Source organism: Theobroma umbraticum, unplaced genomic scaffold (assembly GCF_002168275.2).
Source record: "Theobroma umbraticum cultivar Fairchild unplaced genomic scaffold, ASM216827v3 scaffold_20.0, whole genome shotgun sequence".
NCBI classification, from domain to species: Eukaryota; Viridiplantae; Streptophyta; class Magnoliopsida; order Malvales; family Malvaceae; genus Theobroma; species Theobroma umbraticum.
In genome coordinates, this window is record NW_018397266.1 from 3,547,435 (window position 1) to 3,564,399 (window position 16,965).

A 16,965-nucleotide genomic window follows, 5' to 3' on the forward strand; every position below is an offset into this window, starting at 1 on the left:
ACCTCGAGCTTCAAACGGAGTCATTTTCAAGCAGGCCAAGTCCGGCTGACACACAATGAGGCAAGGAAATATCTTTGCCCACGACAAGGGTCGTATAAGACTAGCTTAATTTGTTAATTAGCATTTAAAATTTAAATCAAAGCAGTGAAAATGAGCTCTGTATTAGGCCAACTGTTCCAGTTAATATGGAAATAAACAAATGATTATCGAATGGATCGCATTTGGTTCAACAAACGAGAGGAAGCTTGAGCTCAACGAAACTTTTGCAAGTGGTCGCGGTAAAATCACATTGTACCCTGTAAGATTCCACAACAAACGCAAGTTTCTTTTCTTTTTAGACGCTAATTACGGCCCAGATATATGGGTAAATGAAAAAGCACTTCGCTGACTTCTCAACTGAGTTGTGTGGGGAAAAAATATAACCGGAAAATTTTTACCGGGTTGAAATAAAAATGACAGTGCACGGCAGTTCTCGGGGCGGATTCATTGTCGGGAAACCGGTGTTCCCAGTCAGTTACGTACAGGAGGTTTCTCAGAGACTCGTCGATGCGTTTCATGAAAATGATGTGAAGTTGGCGTATGAGTGTTTAGCTGATCCTTTCGTTGACGTGAACTTCACTGGAACAGTGAGCTTGAAGGCGAAGAAGTCCGAGATTTTGTTGCATGAAGAGGCAGCGCAAGAAGTTCTTGTCGATTACGAGGAGTTTAAGACCGAAGTTACTGCTTTGTTTCTCGCTGCTCATGTCGGAAACCTGCCTCTCGCGAAGAAATTGTTGGTAAAACAGTTAGTAGTAGATTTATTCTTATATAGAAAAGGAAAAAGAAAAAATTAAAGCAAAGCCATTTTTGTTTTTTAATTTTATTTCAACTGTTGAGCTGAAGTTCTGTATGTTTAATTGGCAGAGCCTAGGAGCCAACGTGAACCACAAACTGTTTCGAGGCTATGCAACCACGGCAACGGTCAGGGAGGGTCATATGGAGATATTGGAGGTGCTCCTCAATGCTGGCGCGTGTCAGGAGGCGTGCGAGGAGGCTTTTCTGGAGGCAAGCCGCCTCGGGTTTACCAGGCACACCAAGCGGCTGATGGCGACTGACATGATCCGCCCGCACGTTGCCTTACGAGCTCTTGTCTCTGCTTGCTGCAGGGGGTATGTTGATGTTGTTGACACGCTTATTAAGGTGAAATTCGTTTGCAAATGCTTACATGTTTACTCATCAAATTACCTGAATAGAGCTAATTAATAGGAGTACTTTTGAATATACCTTTAATTGTCATTCATAGATATGATTTTCATAATTCATGAATAATGGATGTTGTACATGTGAATGGTGATTAAAAATATATTTAAAATTAATAGAGGGGAGCCCAGTCCCATTTTATTACAAGTATTGATGTTGGAAATTTGATAACCATCATCATTTTGCTGGAATGCTTAATTTTTTTTTGATACTATATGATAAAAGAGTTCTTGATATGACGGAATTTCTCAAGTTTTTTCCATTCTAAAACACTGGCATGTGATCACAATAGTGTTAAGTTCGATTTTCCCAAAATAAATCAGCTCTGGAAATTGATCATCTAAATCTTAAATTGAGGTTGTCTTTACGACGTTTGTGCTCTTATTGGTGACAGTTCGGAGTCGATGCCAATGCAACTGATAGGGTGCTTCTTCGATCTTCCAAGCCTTCTCTATATGCCAATATTGACTGTAATGCACTAGCTGCTGCTGTTGTTAGTAGACAGACCTCTGTTGTCAGATTACTTTTGCAGGTAGGCATCTTGTCACACGGTCAATGAAGATTCATGGATCCATAATTGTACTCCTATACGATTTTGGACAAACTAGTGAAACAGGAATCTTTAGGAAAGAGGAAACTATGTCCAAGGAGTTGGACAACTGGTCTTGCTATGACAGACGCAAGTTACTTTATGCGCTTCCTTATAAAGCACATGAGGGAGAACATTTTTCCCCCTGGATTATTTGTGCTCATATAATTCAATTCTTCATGTATTGAATATTAGTGGCATCACACTGTCATTATAGCTCTCCGGCATTGAAGTAGTTGCGTATGTCAATATATGCATTGTTGAATGCACAGATAGCGAGTTTAATTCCCATGTAAACAGGGTGTTAATTCAACAAGTAAGACATAGGGTCCTTAGGGTTTAGAATCAATTGTTGCTTGTTTAGTTTTGTGTAGAATATTGTCAATTTGTCACATGGCATTATTGGAACTGTTAAACAGGCTGGCATCAAGGTGGACTTAAAGGTAAGACTGGGAGCTTGGTCCTGGGATATCGATACAGGAGAGGAAATTAGGGTCGGTGCAGGACTAGCTGAGGCTTACTCCATCACCTGGTGTGCTGTGGAGTACTTTGAAGCCAGTGGTGCCATCTTGCGCATGCTCCTTAGACACCTCTCCCCAAACACCCTTCACTATGGCAGGACCCTAATCCACCATGCCATCTTATGTAACAATGCACTAGCAGTTGAAGTGCTTCTGAACTGCGGCGCTGATTTTGATTTTCCAATTAAAACAACTTCAAGAACAGAGCTACGCCCTATTCATTTGGCTGCAAAACTGGGATTTGCTAAAGTTCTTCAATGCCTGATTGTATCTGGCTGTGATATCAATTCCCGAACAGCTTTTGGAGATTCTGCACTTATGATTTGTGCTAGATACAAACGTGAAGACTGCCTTAAGGTACTGGCCTCAGCTGGGGCTGACTTTGGATTGGTAAACTCTGCCGCCCAAAGTGCAAGCTACATTGCAGGGTTAACAAGGTGGACTCATGGCTTCCACCAAGCAGTTGTGGATGTGATTCACGCAGGGAAGACACCTCAATCAAGCAATCCCTCAGTATTTTCTCCTTTGATGTTCACTATTCAAGCAAATGAGATTGAGGCCTTGAAAAAACTCCTTGAGTGCACAGATATTGACCTTAATGAACAAGATGACGATGGATATTCAGCTGTGATGATTGCTGCATCAGGTGGCCATGTGGAAATTTTCAGATTACTTTTATCTGCTGGTGCTAATGTAAAGTTGTCTAACAAATACGGTGAGACTGCCATCAGTTTGTTAGAGTTAAACCAGAATGGTGATGTATTCGACCAGTTAATGCTGGAGTATGCACTTGAAGAGGCCAATGGTCCCATCGGGTTTTATGCTCTACACCGTGCAGCAAACCGTGGAGACTTGAATATGGTTCACACCTTAACTAGTAGAGGTTGCGATGTTAATGCCTTTGATGCTGATGGATACACCCCTTTAATGCTAGCAGCAAGGGGAGGCTATGGTGGAGTGTGCGAACTTCTAATTTCTTGCGGGGCAAAATGTGACATCGAAAACGCAAGGCATGAAACAGCTCTTTCGCTTGCAAAGAAAAGAGGTTACGAAAACGATGCAGAGAATGTAATTCTTAACGAGCTTGCTCAAGCTCTAGTGGTAGATGGAAGCCGAGTGAAGAAGCACACGAGGAGTGGCAAAGGATCACCCCATAGTAAAGTGCTGAGGATGATGGAGTCTGCTGGTGTTCTGCGTTGGGGCAAGTCGAGTAGGAGAAACGTGATCTGCAAAGGAGCTGAGGTTGGTCCTAGTGAAAAGTTTCGATGGAACCGCAGGAGGAAGTTTGATGTGGAAGAACCAGGAATGTTCCATGTGTTGACTACAAAGAACAAGGAGGTGCATTTCGTGTGTGATGGTGGGGTTGAAATGGCTCAATTGTGGGTACGAGGGATTAGACTTGTGACAAGGGATGCCATTTTTGGCCAGCAAAAATAGTGTAATTTGCTCACACCAGTTGTCATTGTAGATGTGAAGCTTTTATTTTTCTTTCTCTGATTGCAATTTTAATGTTTTAGATCAATGAGCCAGAGGCAAAAGAAAAAAAAGACAAGTTCTCATGCATGGTTTATTATCTACAAGCTATCCTTCTAAATATTTAATATTTAACGAGAACCAAAGTTATGGTAATTAAAACATATTTATTTATTCTTTTCATAACAAAGAAGGTAATAATAGCTTGGGTTTAAGTAGATCATCTTATTTAAAAGTTAAATTTAAAACAATCCGATAACATGCAGAGCAGAGGAAGGGCAAGTAGACATTGAATCAAAAGAAAATTGCGTTTTTTTTTTTCTAAATATGACAAAATATTAGGGTAACAAACGCAATTAACAAAAGCATAGGGCAACGCTAAGTCGTTATCCGTTAACGTTGCCACGCCCTTTTCAACTTTCTACCCCACTCATAAATCTGCAATTCAAATATGCAGAAACCGCTCGAAAACAAATAAATTCCTAAAACCCTAAAAACTTCGATCAAATTGGAAAAGAATTGCTTGTATCTAATCAATGGCGAATCTTCCGATCGTGCAATTCGAAAAGAAAATCATTGAAACAGTGGAACAGAATCCAGTGGTGGTTATAATAGGAGAGACCGGTTCCGGAAAGAGCACTCAGCTCTCTCAGATGCTTCACCGAGAAGGCTACACCGATTCCGGAATCGTCGCCGTCACTCAGCCCCGCCGCGTCGCGGCCGTCTCCGTTTCCAGGTACTTTTTCAATGCAGACTCTCTTCTTCTTCTTCTAGTTAATTTCACTTTGCAATAAGGGAAAAAAAAAAGGAACTGAAATGCTTTAGGAATTCAAAGCTACGTAACTGTTTGCTAATCCTACGTCGTTTTATTGTTGAAGGAAATTGTTTGAATCAATTTTTTTCTTCTGATTTTTTTATGTGTGTAGGCGAGTTGCGCAGGAGCTTGGTGTTAGGCTTGGGGAAGAAGTTGGTTACGCCATCCGGTTTGAGGATAGGACTTCGGAAAGAACGCAAATCAAGTAATCAACTTTAGCTTAATTAGTCTAATTTTCGGTTTCAGTGTTATTAGTTTTGTTGTTGTGAATTGCCGAGTCTTTTGGTTTGTTAACTATAGGGTTATGAAAACTGCATAGATATCTTACTGATGGAGTGCTCCTTCGTGAAAGTCTGTCAAATCCTGAACTTAATCAGTATTCTGTTATTATTTTGGATGAAGCTCATGAGAGAAGTCTGAACACGTAAGGTTTACCTTCTATGCTGTTTCTTTTTTGTATACTTTGTATCAGTTTCATTTGGATTATGCTAAGGTAATCCAAGAGTTCATTTCTCAGGGATATTTTGCTGGGGTTGATGAAACGCTTGGTTAAAAGACGTGCCTCCAATTTAAAAGTTCTGATCACATCAGCAACCCTTGATGGCGAAAAAGTGTCTAAGTTCTTTTCAGATTGTCCCTTGTTGACTGTCCCTGGAAAATTGTTTCCTGTCGAAATATTCTACAGCAAGGAACGCCCTACTAGCTATCTTGAGTCTTCATTAAAAACAGCTCTTGGTATGATGGGAAATTTTCATTGACTACATATTCTATGTTTCAAGTTTTTTATTCTGCATATATGGTAGCCATTTCTTGTTGTTTAGGCTCATGCCTTTGTTTTTTGCATCTAGATCAGCTCTATTTACATGGTTAATGTAGAAAGAAATAAGACTTTGTTCTGCTTTGGTGATTGTTATCCCTTCACTAAGCATTTATTGATTAGTAGTATTTTCAGTGTGGCCAAGCTGTGTAACTAGGGTGTTCCTAGGTGTTAAGCCACTGTGGATATTGACTAAAACTTAACTTTGGTTTGCAGGGAAAATTTTAGGTTTCTGAAATTTTCCCAGCCATCATATTTGCTCTGATAATGTCTTACTAATTAATTGGTTCTTGCAGATATACATCTTCGGGAACCAGAGGGTGATGTCTTAATTTTCATGACTGGACAGGCAAGCTCTCTCTCTCTTCCATCTTAGGGTGGTATTGGGTGCTGGTTTCACTTGTAACTTCTGCTTACTTATACCTTTGATTCATTGATGATTTTGATGTTTTTTTTTACAATTATTCTATTGCTTATTAAAGTTGAGTGGTCATTTATAGGATGATATAGAGAAGTTGGTATTGAAGCTGGAGGATAAAGTTCGAAGTCTAGAGGAAGGGTCCTGCATGGATGCCATAATCCTTCCTCTCCATGGTTCCTTGCCACCTGAAATGCAGGTATGCTTTCTGTCTTAGCTATTCTTTTTCTCCACCAGGACAGTGTTTCCTCAAATCTTATTAACAATATTGGCATGATTGTGCTTTCTTTGCACCATTGGAAATGAAATTAATTGAAGCTAGTTGGTCTTGATATGCAGATAGTAGTAGTTTTGAATTTGCATAATTTTGTGGCTGACATTTTTGTGTTTGCTATGACACAACAGGTGCGTGTATTCAGTCCTCCACCTCCAAACTGTAGGCGTTTTATTGTTGCCACAAACATAGCTGAAACTTCTTTGACAGTTGATGGTGTTGTGTAAGCAAACTGGATACTTGTAAAATGTTGCTTGTCTTTGTTTGTTAATTTAAATTTCCATGATGTGGCCTCTCTCCTTGCCAAAATTAATTGTTTCTACCCTAATTCATCTTCTCTTTACATTTAATAGGCTTGATTAGGGTCAAAATTTGCTTAAACTGATTTCTACTTGGGTGTAGAGAATTTTAGAAGTTTTCAATATCAACCGGTTAAACATATCAGAGCTGGCACTGATAAGGTGGCTATATGGTGATGAAATTTCCATAAAATCATTTCCAGCATCAGTGAAATTTTTATCTGTTGCAACACTGTTGAATGATTCTTCTATGGAGATGGAGGGCTTAACACAAAAGGCAAGAGCTTTAGGTTCAGGTTGTTGTCAGCCTTGCTTTTCTTTTTTTTTTCTAACCTTCTGAGTAGAAGCTAGTGTGGGTAATGAATTGCATGAGTGCTACTAATGTGTACAAAAGCTCCTAAATTTTTTAACATATTATGTGAATTTTTCTGATTTCAGCAAAGTAATTGCTATAATACTATGATTATATAGGTTTTGAAATAAAAATAAAGAATTAACTAAATGGCCAAATAGAATCTAAGAAGCAATGCAATCCTTGTTCTCTATATATGAATAATCTAGTACGATTTAGTGAATATCTAGTGGAAGACTTTTGTCTCATATATGTAATGTAATAAGTGCATGATCAAACATATCAAATGGAAGAGTGTTTCTTCTTCTTCTTCTTAATTAGAACACAATTTTATTTTTTGGTTTACCATCTTTCTTCCTTTTTGTTTCTTAATTTTATCACCATAAAGTTTTCATCCTACGGATGGTGCTGCTATTTGGTCCTGAGGTTCCTGGTCTATGTTAAAACTTATATATAGTCCAATAATGACTATATTATTGTGATACATTGTACTGTGTGTATAAGTCTGCCATCCGCTTTTACACATGGTCTAAGTTAATAAGATCAATTGAATTGATACTTTGATTTGATTGGCTTTCTCTCTTCAGTAATTATCTGCATATTGATAGGTATGTCATTGATTCTGGTTATGTAAAGCAGCGGCAATACAACCCAGCAACTGGAATGTATTCCCTTGATGTCGTTCAAGTTAGCAAGTAAGTAGATGATTTATTATTTCTTTTGCAGCATATTCATGTGTTACTAGTCGCACAACTTACAGTCATGATTCTTTTCTGGTCATTATTTGTTTGTAAATTCAGTTTTCGTAATATGCATGATTTTGCTCTTATTTTGCATCAACAAATTATATGTTATTGTCTTTCTTTTGTAACTTGAGTGTTCAATTATTAGTATTCTGGCGAATGATTTCTTATTTCTTTCCCTCCTTTCTTTTTGATGTTATCTTTTGTTTGTATGATTGGAGGGTACAAGCTAATCAACGTGCAGGACGAGCTGGAAGAACACGTCCTGGGAAGTGCTACCGGTTATACCCATCCAGGGTTTACAATGATGAATTTCTTGATGTAACAGTTCCTGAAATACAGCGATCATCTCTTGCTGGAAGTGTTCTTTATCTAAAGTCATTGGATCTCCCTGATATCGATATTCTAAAGTTTGATTTTCTCGATCCGCCTTCTAGTAAGAATGCATTCTTTTTGTGTTCATTTGTTGTTTGGGCAGAAAGAAAAAAGAACATGCATTTGAGTTGTCACTGTTTTAAAATTTTTATTCTACCTCTAAATTTTGCAGTTTCGCTAAATGTTTACTTTTGGATATCAATGAAATGTGATTGGTTTAATTGCAGCCGAGTCATTAGAAGATGCTTTAAAGCAACTATATCTGATTGATGCTATTGATGAAAATGGATCAATCACAAGTGTTGGGCGAACAATGGCTGGTAAGGATTCATCTTGCGTACCAACTATTACCGTGCTAACAAAGGTGTGTTGCTGTTAGTTGATAAATGCATATATAATGTGGTGTTCCTGATGACCAATTACCAACCCTTTCCGTGAAACCAAACTCAGAATGACTACGTTCATAGATTCTTATTTAACTCACATGTAGAACTGGAATGCATGTGAGTTACTGTCTATTGTAATTTAAAGGAATTTTATTTAATAATTGATTACTACTTGTCTTGGAATTAAATTGCCAGTCTTTCTGGTATTAAAAATGGCATTGACTTATGTACATATAATATTATTAGTGGATCTTTTTTGTCATAAACTGCACCACTTTGCAGATGAGCTCACTGCAAAACTTTGTATTTGCATGCAGAGCTCCCATTGGAACCCTCACTTTCAAGAACCTTAATTGAGGCAAATGAATATGGTTGCTTGTCCCAGGCTCTGACCGTTGCTGCCATGTTATCAGCAGAAACAAATTTACTTCCCAATCAAAGGTTAAGTCATGAAAGTCTTTATGAGATTGTCCATTATGGGGTTGTTCTCTATAGCTTTTCCTATCTTTAATTTTACGAGCAACTAGTTGAACTTAGTCTTTTTAAATTATGCAGATTATAGTTTTTAGTTCCTACTGCATGCAGATGTAATACCTTATTTGGTGAAAACAAAAACCTTTTAGATGTTTTCCACTAAATCTTATATTCTAAGGCTCTTTATGCGTTTGGTCTAAGATCCTCATGTTCTTCAAGTTTTCTCTAAGGCTTATTTGATTGACCGAAAAGGAGAGTGAAATGTTTTACTTTATTATGTGGGGGACAGACTTTATTTTTTGGGGGATGGGAAGGTTTGGGGCTAATTATATTAAAATTCCATCAATGGAAATGAAGTCTATATTTCTATATTTGTGAAGTTGTTTTATTCACTACTGAATGGTTGGTGATAGTGTGTAACAATAAATAACATAATTTTGTCTACCTGCAGCAAGAGTAATGAAAAGAAAAGGAAACACCCTCCTCTGGACCTTCCTGACGGTTCTGGTTTTGGTGATCAAATCCAGTTGTTACAGATCTTCGAATGCTGGGATGAAAATGACTATGATATTGACTGGTGCAAAGATTATGACTTGCAGGTATCCTTTCTATCTTTTAATTGAGAAAGCATGTATTTTTCTTTGGAAAGCGAGAAAGCATGCATTTAGAAAGTGTAAGACATTAGGCATGCCATTTGGATTATTTTATGCTAAACTCTGTAATGTCACTAAATAGTTTTATGTTATTGCAATAAATTTGGCCTACTTCTGTGACTTTTTCCATGTATGTGATGTGACTAAATAGTTTTATGTTATTGCCATAAATTTGGCCTTCTACTGTGACTTTTGCCTTGTATGTGATGGAGGCATTGGTTGCTTTCCATTAAACAATAATAGAAATCTGCATCAAGTACCTGATGTGTGTGCATACCCAGTTCTCATGCTAAAGATTAATATCATGCGCGGACCTTACTATCTGTAGGTGCGAGGGATGCTGTTTGTCAAAGAAGTTCGAAAGCAGTTATCTCAGATAATGCAGAAGATAGCAAAGGGTTAGTGTTGATTTGACATAGTGGTGATACCTGGAGATCTTGCTTTTGTTAATTTGACTTGGCTTTACTTTGCATATTTATAACTCATGTATCCACAAGAAGTACATGTGTTTGGTGTCTTTGCCCTTATGCAGCATAAATCTGGTTTCCAGAAAAATAATTCTTACTTGAAATAACAGTTTGGACCATTGTAGCCTTAGCTTCTCAATTTAGATCATAGATAAACATTCGAGGAAACTTCCTGCTCATCACTTGAATTTTATGTGGCAGTGATAACTAGAATGCATGTGTAGCTTTGGAAACAGAGAAATGCATTGAAACCTCTCTTTCTTTAGAAATCTGGCAGTTAATAACCCAGTCTTCTAAAATCATAGTCTTTGCCATTTTCCTTTACGCTGGCGTATCTTTATTGCATTAATGATTTATGTTTGATCTGAAAAGCAGGGTCATCAGATGTGCGAGCTAATCAAAGTCGGAAAGGACACCAGAGTTATAGGAATTTGAGGAAGGCTTTGTGCATAGGCTATGCAAGTCAGCTTGCTGAGCGGATGAGACATCATAATGGCTATCGAACACTGGGTTTTAAGTCCCAACTAGTGCAGGTATCTAACAGTTTAGTCTGTGATAGTTTGTTGCTTTCATTTATTGAGTTTCAGTCTATGAGAGCATTATGTAAATTAGGTTGCTACAATTCCTTGGTAAAAGATTGAGTTTTAAGACATCACATGCATAGTCAGGACAGAAATTGTGATAGTTTATCTGGTTTAATTTATGAAAAGCAATGGCATCGAGCATTAAATTCCAAACCATCCTTTGCTGACTCTTGATCTTTCTAGTCTATTGATGTACGAAATATCCCTAAAAACAATTTCTGTTGATGTTAGGTGCATCCTTCCTCTGTGCTACAGCCAGATGACGATGGATTATATGCAAATTATGTTGTCTACCATGAACTTATTTCTACCTCACGCCCCTACATGCGCAATGTGTGTGCTGTAGAGAGGCAATGGGTGATGCCAATTTTAGATAAGCTGGAGAAACTTAATGTCCGTAAATTAAGGTAAATAAGATTTCAGCAGTACTATGGAGAGTATGGTTCTGTTCCCTAATTTAAGATTTAATGTATTTGAGCTTAACCCTTTTCTTTTTGCATGAAGTGGTGGTGGATTGGGTCATGTAGAAGAGGGAACTGAGGGAAGCATGTCAGAGTTGCCAAAAAGGGAAGCTGAAGTTGTTACAGTTTCTCAAGAGCGTGAGAGTAAAATTCAGGCAGCCAGGGAACGATTTCTTGCCCGCAAGGCAAAAAAATGAGCTTGTACAATTACGTTGACACTTAAACAGACCGGCAAACTGCTGCTTATTTATTCACAGGGCTGGCCTGCCAATTTGGAAAAAAGCCGACAGAGACTGAGAATCATGTATGCTTTCTCTTCCCACTGTCTATTCCCTTGCGCTTTCCCAATGGCGTGTGAACCTTTCCTATGATTTGATGCTTACGCAGGCTCCGCTAAACGAGTGTTTGGAATACAGAATGCTGCTGGAGGCGAGCTACATATATTTGATTATGCGAGTGAACTAGCAAATTTCGTCCCTTGTCTACACGAAATCACGATGGTTTGGATCAGTTGATAGTGAGATGACTAGTGTTGATAAGATTCTTAATTAATATAGCTTATAATTGGAAAAAGATTCTTGCCTTCTCAGCTGAAATGGAGATGGGATTAAGGCTTAATTGCGCAGACCCAATTGTCAAAGTAGCCATTCTATCTCTCTTCTCATATGGAATTTGTACTTTGGAAGGGGTTTTCTTTATTATTCTTTAGATATATAGTTATTATTTTAATTTGCCACAAAAGACATGCTTGTTCTCTGTCGCCTTTTTATTCCTTTAATTGAATGAGTTCCATTAATTTGCTTCATATGAGATGGAGAAATGTCAGCATTAGATCGTCATCTCATGAAGATAGGATTTGTTAAATCTGTTGTGGATGCTAAAGGCTTAGGTTCACACTTGAATGACAAGTAGTGGGCCTTAAAGGAGCTAGCCTAGGAATGGTAATGATTGGCAGCGGCCCCATTTCAGGAGATCACACAGTCCCATGATGTGAATTCTCAACAAACTCAGTCCTTGGAAGTTTTTCATGTACGGGCTACAGCAGCAACGCCTAGTTTGCATCCAAATTATGCCCAACTGGTAATTGAAAATATGAAAAATATTTACGAAAAATTTACATCGGCCACCACTATTCATCTGACAGCGACAAAAATCACAGAGGTTCGCCGGCTTGGTTGGGCCAAAGAATTTAACAAGGATAAGGGGTGGAACTTGGATAGTTGTTTATGTTCGCGCGTGGCCCACAAAATTGGAACCCATCTCAATGTTTTTCTAATTTTTTTTTCCATTTTTTTTCTTTTCAATTCTGAGCAATGAAATAGTCGACTTTCTCTCATAAATGTCACTATTTAAAAAATATTAACTAATTTTTATTACATTTAATCAATTTTTTTATTTTAAATTAAATAAAATTTTATAATTGATCAAAATATTAGGTGACAATGATATAATATATTAACATGTCATCATCTATAATGACATAATTATGTAATATTTTATTTTTTATATTAATATTATTTAGATATAAAATAATAAATAATATTTTAATTAATATCAATTAATTGATTATTAATTATAAAAATTTATTTGAATCAAAATAAAAATAAAAAAAATTTAATTGAAGATCAAAAAATAAAATTTTATTTAAATTTTTTTAAATAGTTTAAAGACTTTTACAAGTGTTAAGTCTTTTATTCTTATTTTATAGTTATTATAACTATATTATTGAAAAGACAAACTTTTTTTAGTATCTCATGAGGTTGACTGCCAAACGGCCTGCTGGGATAATTCAAGCTTTCTTCAATTTAAAAAGAAACAAACAAGCAAGTCAAAATGGTTACGGAGGGCAGGGCAGTGGTCAGAGGACTACAGCGGCAATTCCAAGCACCATATGAGGGCAAAACAGAACAAAATAAAAAAAAAAGAGAAACAACAGCGGGAGCTTGCTCGGAGGCCGAAACAGGAGAGTGATCCAACGCCCAACAAGGCAGCAACATTCAGCGCCACCAACAATACCAACCAACCACAAGCGAAGTCCCCAACCCACCAAAAGAAAAAGTCCAACCACTCTTTAACTTAAGTCTCTTACCAAGAATTGAAGATACATATACGACACCTTCCCACGGTTCCACCTACCCTCTTCTTCCTATATAATCTTTCTCTATAATCTTCCACCTTTTTCCCTTTCTCTCTTCTTCCATATAATATTTCAATTTTGTTTTTTTTTTCTCACATAGTAATATCTTTTCGGAAAGAAATGGCGAGTTCTGCAGTGGCTTTGGAAGATGTACCTTCCGTTGATATCATGACTGAACTGCTTCGTCGCTTCAAGTGCTCCTCCAAGCCTGACAAACGCCTCATTCTTATTGGTTTGTTTCTTGGGTTTGTTATGTTTTGTAGTGTTATATATATTTTTTCATAGAGAAAGTTTCGTTCTTAGTGTTTTCTTGAAGGTTTAGTTTTTCAGTGGTAGGACTCATTAAAAAATTGTCTATTTATAGAACTTTGTTGTGGGGTTCTAGGATTTTTTAGCTGAGTTTGCTGTGTGTTTCAGTTATGATTATTGGACCCTTTCATTGTTGGTTTTGAATCTTGCTTTAATTGCAGTAGTTCAAACTTCAAAACCCTTTTTTTGCATTCTTTTGTGTCCAATTTGTTTGAGGCTCTGAAGTTTACGAACTTCCCACCTTTTATTGCTTAATACCAATCAGTTAATTTTTAAAGGGACGGGACTGGAGTTTACCGTCAAGCCACAATTGGATTTCTATGGAACTAAATACAAAATGATGTGCAAAACATAAGTGCTCTTTTTTTTTTCTCGGAAGTGGGGAGGTGTTTTCACATTGGAGAACTATGCATAACTTGTTAGAGTTGGGTGATTGAACTGAAAATTTTAATGAACTGCAGGTCCCCCTGGATCCGGAAAGGGTACACAATCACCCATAATTAAGGATGACTACTGCTTGTGCCATTTAGCCACAGGTGATATGCTCAGAGCTGCAGTTGCTGCTAAAACACCGCTTGGAATTAAGGCCAAAGAAGCTATGGATAAAGTAGATTCCTTTTTGTCTCCTCATTTTCTGTTCCCTATAGGCTTGTCACTTGTTGTCTATGCATCGCATTGCAGATTGTAATAGTACATATGTTTTGGTCATGTAGGGGGAACTTGTTTCTGATGATTTGGTGGTTGGAATAATTGATGAAGCCATGAAAAAACCCTCATGCCAAAAAGGTTTCATTTTAGATGGTTTTCCAAGGACTGTGGTCCAGGCACAGAAGGTGATGTTAGTTTTTATTTCATAACATCTCTGTGCATCTTTCTTGTTGAATTTTATTTTGGCTTTGATAGTCTGACGATGTCCAACCATGTTTGTTATCTTTGATACAGCTTGATGAGATGCTTTTAACATCTCTGTGCATCTTTCTTGTTGAATTTTATTTTGGCTTTGATAGTCTGACGATGTCCTACCATGTTTGTTATCTTTGATACAGCTTGATGAGATGCTTCAAAGGCAGGGAACCAAGATTGACAAGGTGTTGAACTTTGCTATTGAAGATTCCATATTGGAGGAGAGGATCACTGGTCGATGGATACATCCTTCCAGTGGTCGAAGCTACCATACTAAATTTGCACCTCCCAAAGTTCCTGGTGTTGATGATGTAGGTGTTTTTGACATCTTTTTTGATTCATTTTTTCTATTATAAGATGATTATTGACATTGAGTGAATCTGGTCTAAGTTTAAATTTTGGTACTTTTACCATTTCAATTTGGCAGGTTTAATCTCTCTACATAAATTTTAATAAATTTAATATCTGCACTTTTATTAAAAGTCAACTTAAGGACAATTGATAATGGTACTTAAATTTTGCATTTCACTTGGATGATGTGGCATGCTGGTGATGACTTGACATGTTGAGATGTATTAATTTTTTGGTCAGGTGATACATATCAGTCTAAAGTATCATATTTTATTTTAACTAATAATAGTTACTACTTCTAAATTTGAAAATGAAAAATTAGTATTTTGTATAAAAATAAAGTTTTTTTTTGTACTGAATTGTGCCACATGGCCAAAACAATTCTGGTTGACATGTCATGTCATGTCATCAACCAAAAAGCTACGTGACTGAATTTAATTGCAGAAGTTTAACACCATTATTAATTGTCCTCAAATTAATTTTTCAAAAAAGTGCTAGAGTTAAATTCATTAAAATTGGGTTAGAAGGGCTAAAATCTTTGAAATAAGAAAGTAGAAGGACCAGATTCAGACTTGCACCATCTGCAAGCTCTATTAGTTTAAATACCTAGACTGATTGTTCAAACTACAGTGCCATTCTCAATGTCCTTAAAATTTCGTCTGTCTTTGCATAAATCTTTGAGTTCATTAAGCAAAAAACAGTATAACATGCTATCTTTGCAATCGTCTTTGAGTTCATCGAGCAAAAAGACAGTACATGCATTCTCCTTCAATACAGCTAAATTCTTGCTTAATGTGAAGGATCATAAAATTGGGATTGGTTTCAAGGCAATTTCCTTCCATTGATATTGATTACATACTGGGTTAAAATCCTGGGATTAATCTCTTAAAATATTTCTTTAGAAAATTCCAAGAATCTTCATTACATATTTAAGATGAATATGCAGGTTCTATGGGTTATGCAGTACTCTTTCATATGTAATGAAGAATGATGCCTAGTAATCATGCATATTTCTGTACTTCAAACTTGAATATTTATATTTGATCACCATATTTCTTCGAACTTTGTGCATGTATATCTACTGCTTGAGTCAAAGGTTCTGTTTGCTTGCACCCTGTATCTCATCTTATTCATGCTGTTCACTGAAGGTCACTGGAGAGCCTTTGATTCAAAGAAAGGATGATACCCCAGCAGTGCTCAAGTCAAGGCTGGAGGCTTTTCATAGGCAGACTGAACCGGTAGGCTATTTTACTTCTTTGTGGAACAATAATGGAATTCATTGACACTTTTGTCATTGCACTCTTCCTTTTTCTGTAGCTTATCAATGTTTTGCTGTATGTCTATGTATTCCTGCCCTAGGTATAATTTTAGTTTCTAAATTTACCTGCATACTGAATTCTAAGATTGGAACTTCTATGTTGTGATTGTCTGCAGTAAATTTGTTTCAAGACATGAGGTTATGCAGTATCAAAGTTTCTTTGAAGTCACTGATTTTAGATGGGGTCTTTAATCACTTTATCCAACACAGATTGTTTTCATTGCCTCTAGGAATTTTTTTGTCCTTTTCTAGAGAATCCATAACTGCATTCTACTATTAGAGCGTCTAGCTTGTGTTATATTTGTGATATACAGTCAAACTTGAGCTTATCAAGCATCATGATTTTTTTTATCACTGATTTTAGATGGCCTTTTGAGCCCTCTTTATTCAATATCAGGTTTTCTGGGCATTTTTAGGGTTGTGTTTTGTACCTTTTCATCCTCGCTGGTTCATGGTGATCTTATAAACAAATTCCAATTGTTTCTCGTGCAGGTTATTGATTATTATGGTAGCAAAGGTATTCTTGCCAATCTTCGTGCAGAGGGGCCCCCAAATGAGGTCACCTCTGAGGTTCTGAAGGTTCTTTCTTCTTAGGACTTGATCCTTCATCTTTCACTTTCTCCATTTCTTCTAAATTGTTCAAATTAATCCGATACATTATCGGATCGGCAAATTAGCAGTTTTCATTGTAAGACTTGAGCATCTGCTGGTTTTGTGAGCCCAAGAGGTGTTTTGGCTACAAAATAATAGTTTACTACAGATTTTGTGGTAATACTCTGATGTGATAATTTTCTGATATATAGGCACTGGCCTCATTTCTTCTTCAAAGTGATTATTGTTCTGAATTTTGTTCCCCATTTTGGTTTGTTTTGTTTATTTTTTATCGGATCACTATCCCCCCATTTTTTTTTTGGAGCAAAACTATATTTTAGGTATTTAACTCATGCCTCTATATTTCAATATTAGTTTATCATTTTGCTCCTACAAATTACAGAGAGTTGGTAGATG

The 16,965-nt window shown here is 36.9% G+C and overlaps 3 protein-coding genes across 5 annotated transcripts; all 3 read left to right on the forward strand.

Moving 5' to 3' along the window:
- Positions 1-383: 383 nt before the first annotated feature.
- On the forward strand, positions 384-3,867 carry LOC110423392 (uncharacterized). The gene is made up of 4 exons (XM_021437613.1): positions 384-776; positions 904-1,179; positions 1,634-1,771; positions 2,248-3,867. Exons 1-4 carry the CDS (start codon positions 453-455, stop codon positions 3,784-3,786), a joined length of 2,277 nt encoding a protein of 758 aa, XP_021293288.1. The 5' UTR covers positions 384-452; the 3' UTR covers positions 3,787-3,867.
- A 367-nt stretch (positions 3,868-4,234) lies between these two features.
- Positions 4,235-11,734, forward strand: LOC110423594 (RNA helicase family protein). 3 transcript variants are annotated; one of them, XM_021437851.1, is made up of 17 exons: positions 4,235-4,558; positions 4,749-4,841; positions 4,956-5,060; positions 5,154-5,371; positions 5,750-5,802; positions 5,954-6,070; positions 6,277-6,368; positions 7,405-7,491; positions 7,761-7,975; positions 8,142-8,234; positions 8,618-8,741; positions 9,226-9,373; positions 9,756-9,825; positions 10,270-10,427; positions 10,710-10,885; positions 10,983-11,243; positions 11,327-11,734. In XM_021437851.1, the coding sequence occupies exons 1-16, from the start codon at positions 4,359-4,361 to the stop codon at positions 11,134-11,136; spliced, it is 2,103 nt and encodes a 700-aa protein (XP_021293526.1). In that variant the 5' UTR covers positions 4,235-4,358; the 3' UTR covers positions 11,137-11,243; positions 11,327-11,734. The 3 variants fall into 3 exon arrangements, with proteins under 3 accessions (XP_021293526.1, XP_021293528.1, XP_021293527.1); XM_021437853.2 differs by lacking the exon at positions 4,235-4,558 and having other exon boundaries at positions 4,762-4,841; positions 4,937-5,065; XM_021437852.2 differs by lacking the exon at positions 4,235-4,558 and having other exon boundaries at positions 4,762-4,841; positions 4,937-5,060.
- Positions 11,735-12,780: 1,046 nt separating this feature from the next.
- LOC110423167 (adenylate kinase 4-like) lies at positions 12,781-16,814 on the forward strand. Its single transcript, XM_021437317.2, has 7 exons — positions 12,781-13,064; positions 13,177-13,308; positions 13,847-13,992; positions 14,099-14,218; positions 14,432-14,599; positions 15,788-15,877; positions 16,450-16,814. Exons 2-7 carry the CDS (start codon positions 13,197-13,199, stop codon positions 16,549-16,551), a joined length of 738 nt encoding a protein of 245 aa, XP_021292992.1. The 5' UTR covers positions 12,781-13,064; positions 13,177-13,196; the 3' UTR covers positions 16,552-16,814.
- The last annotated feature ends 151 nt before the right edge of the window (positions 16,815-16,965 follow it).

Excerpts from the sequence above, each read along its gene's own strand:
- LOC110423392 (XM_021437613.1), top strand. The coding sequence starts at position 453 with ATGACAGTGCACGGCAGTTCTCGGGGCGGATTCATTGTCGGGAAACCG. Across the intron at positions 777-903 it reads CTCTCGCGAAGAAATTGTTG|AGCCTAGGAGCCAACGTGAA; the intron begins GTAAAACAGTTA and ends TTTAATTGGCAG. Across the intron at positions 1,180-1,633 it reads TTGTTGACACGCTTATTAAG|TTCGGAGTCGATGCCAATGC; the intron begins GTGAAATTCGTT and ends TATTGGTGACAG.
- LOC110423167 (XM_021437317.2), top strand. The coding sequence starts at position 13,197 with ATGGCGAGTTCTGCAGTGGCTTTGGAAGATGTACCTTCCGTTGATATC. Across the intron at positions 13,993-14,098 it reads CCAAAGAAGCTATGGATAAA|GGGGAACTTGTTTCTGATGA; the intron begins GTAGATTCCTTT and ends TTGGTCATGTAG. Across the intron at positions 14,219-14,431 it reads CTGTGGTCCAGGCACAGAAG|CTTGATGAGATGCTTCAAAG; the intron begins GTGATGTTAGTT and ends TCTTTGATACAG.
- LOC110423594 (XM_021437851.1), top strand. The coding sequence starts at position 4,359 with ATGGCGAATCTTCCGATCGTGCAATTCGAAAAGAAAATCATTGAAACA. Across the intron at positions 5,803-5,953 it reads TAATTTTCATGACTGGACAG|GATGATATAGAGAAGTTGGT; the intron begins GCAAGCTCTCTC and ends GGTCATTTATAG. Across the intron at positions 7,492-7,760 it reads GATGTCGTTCAAGTTAGCAA|GGTACAAGCTAATCAACGTG; the intron begins GTAAGTAGATGA and ends GTATGATTGGAG.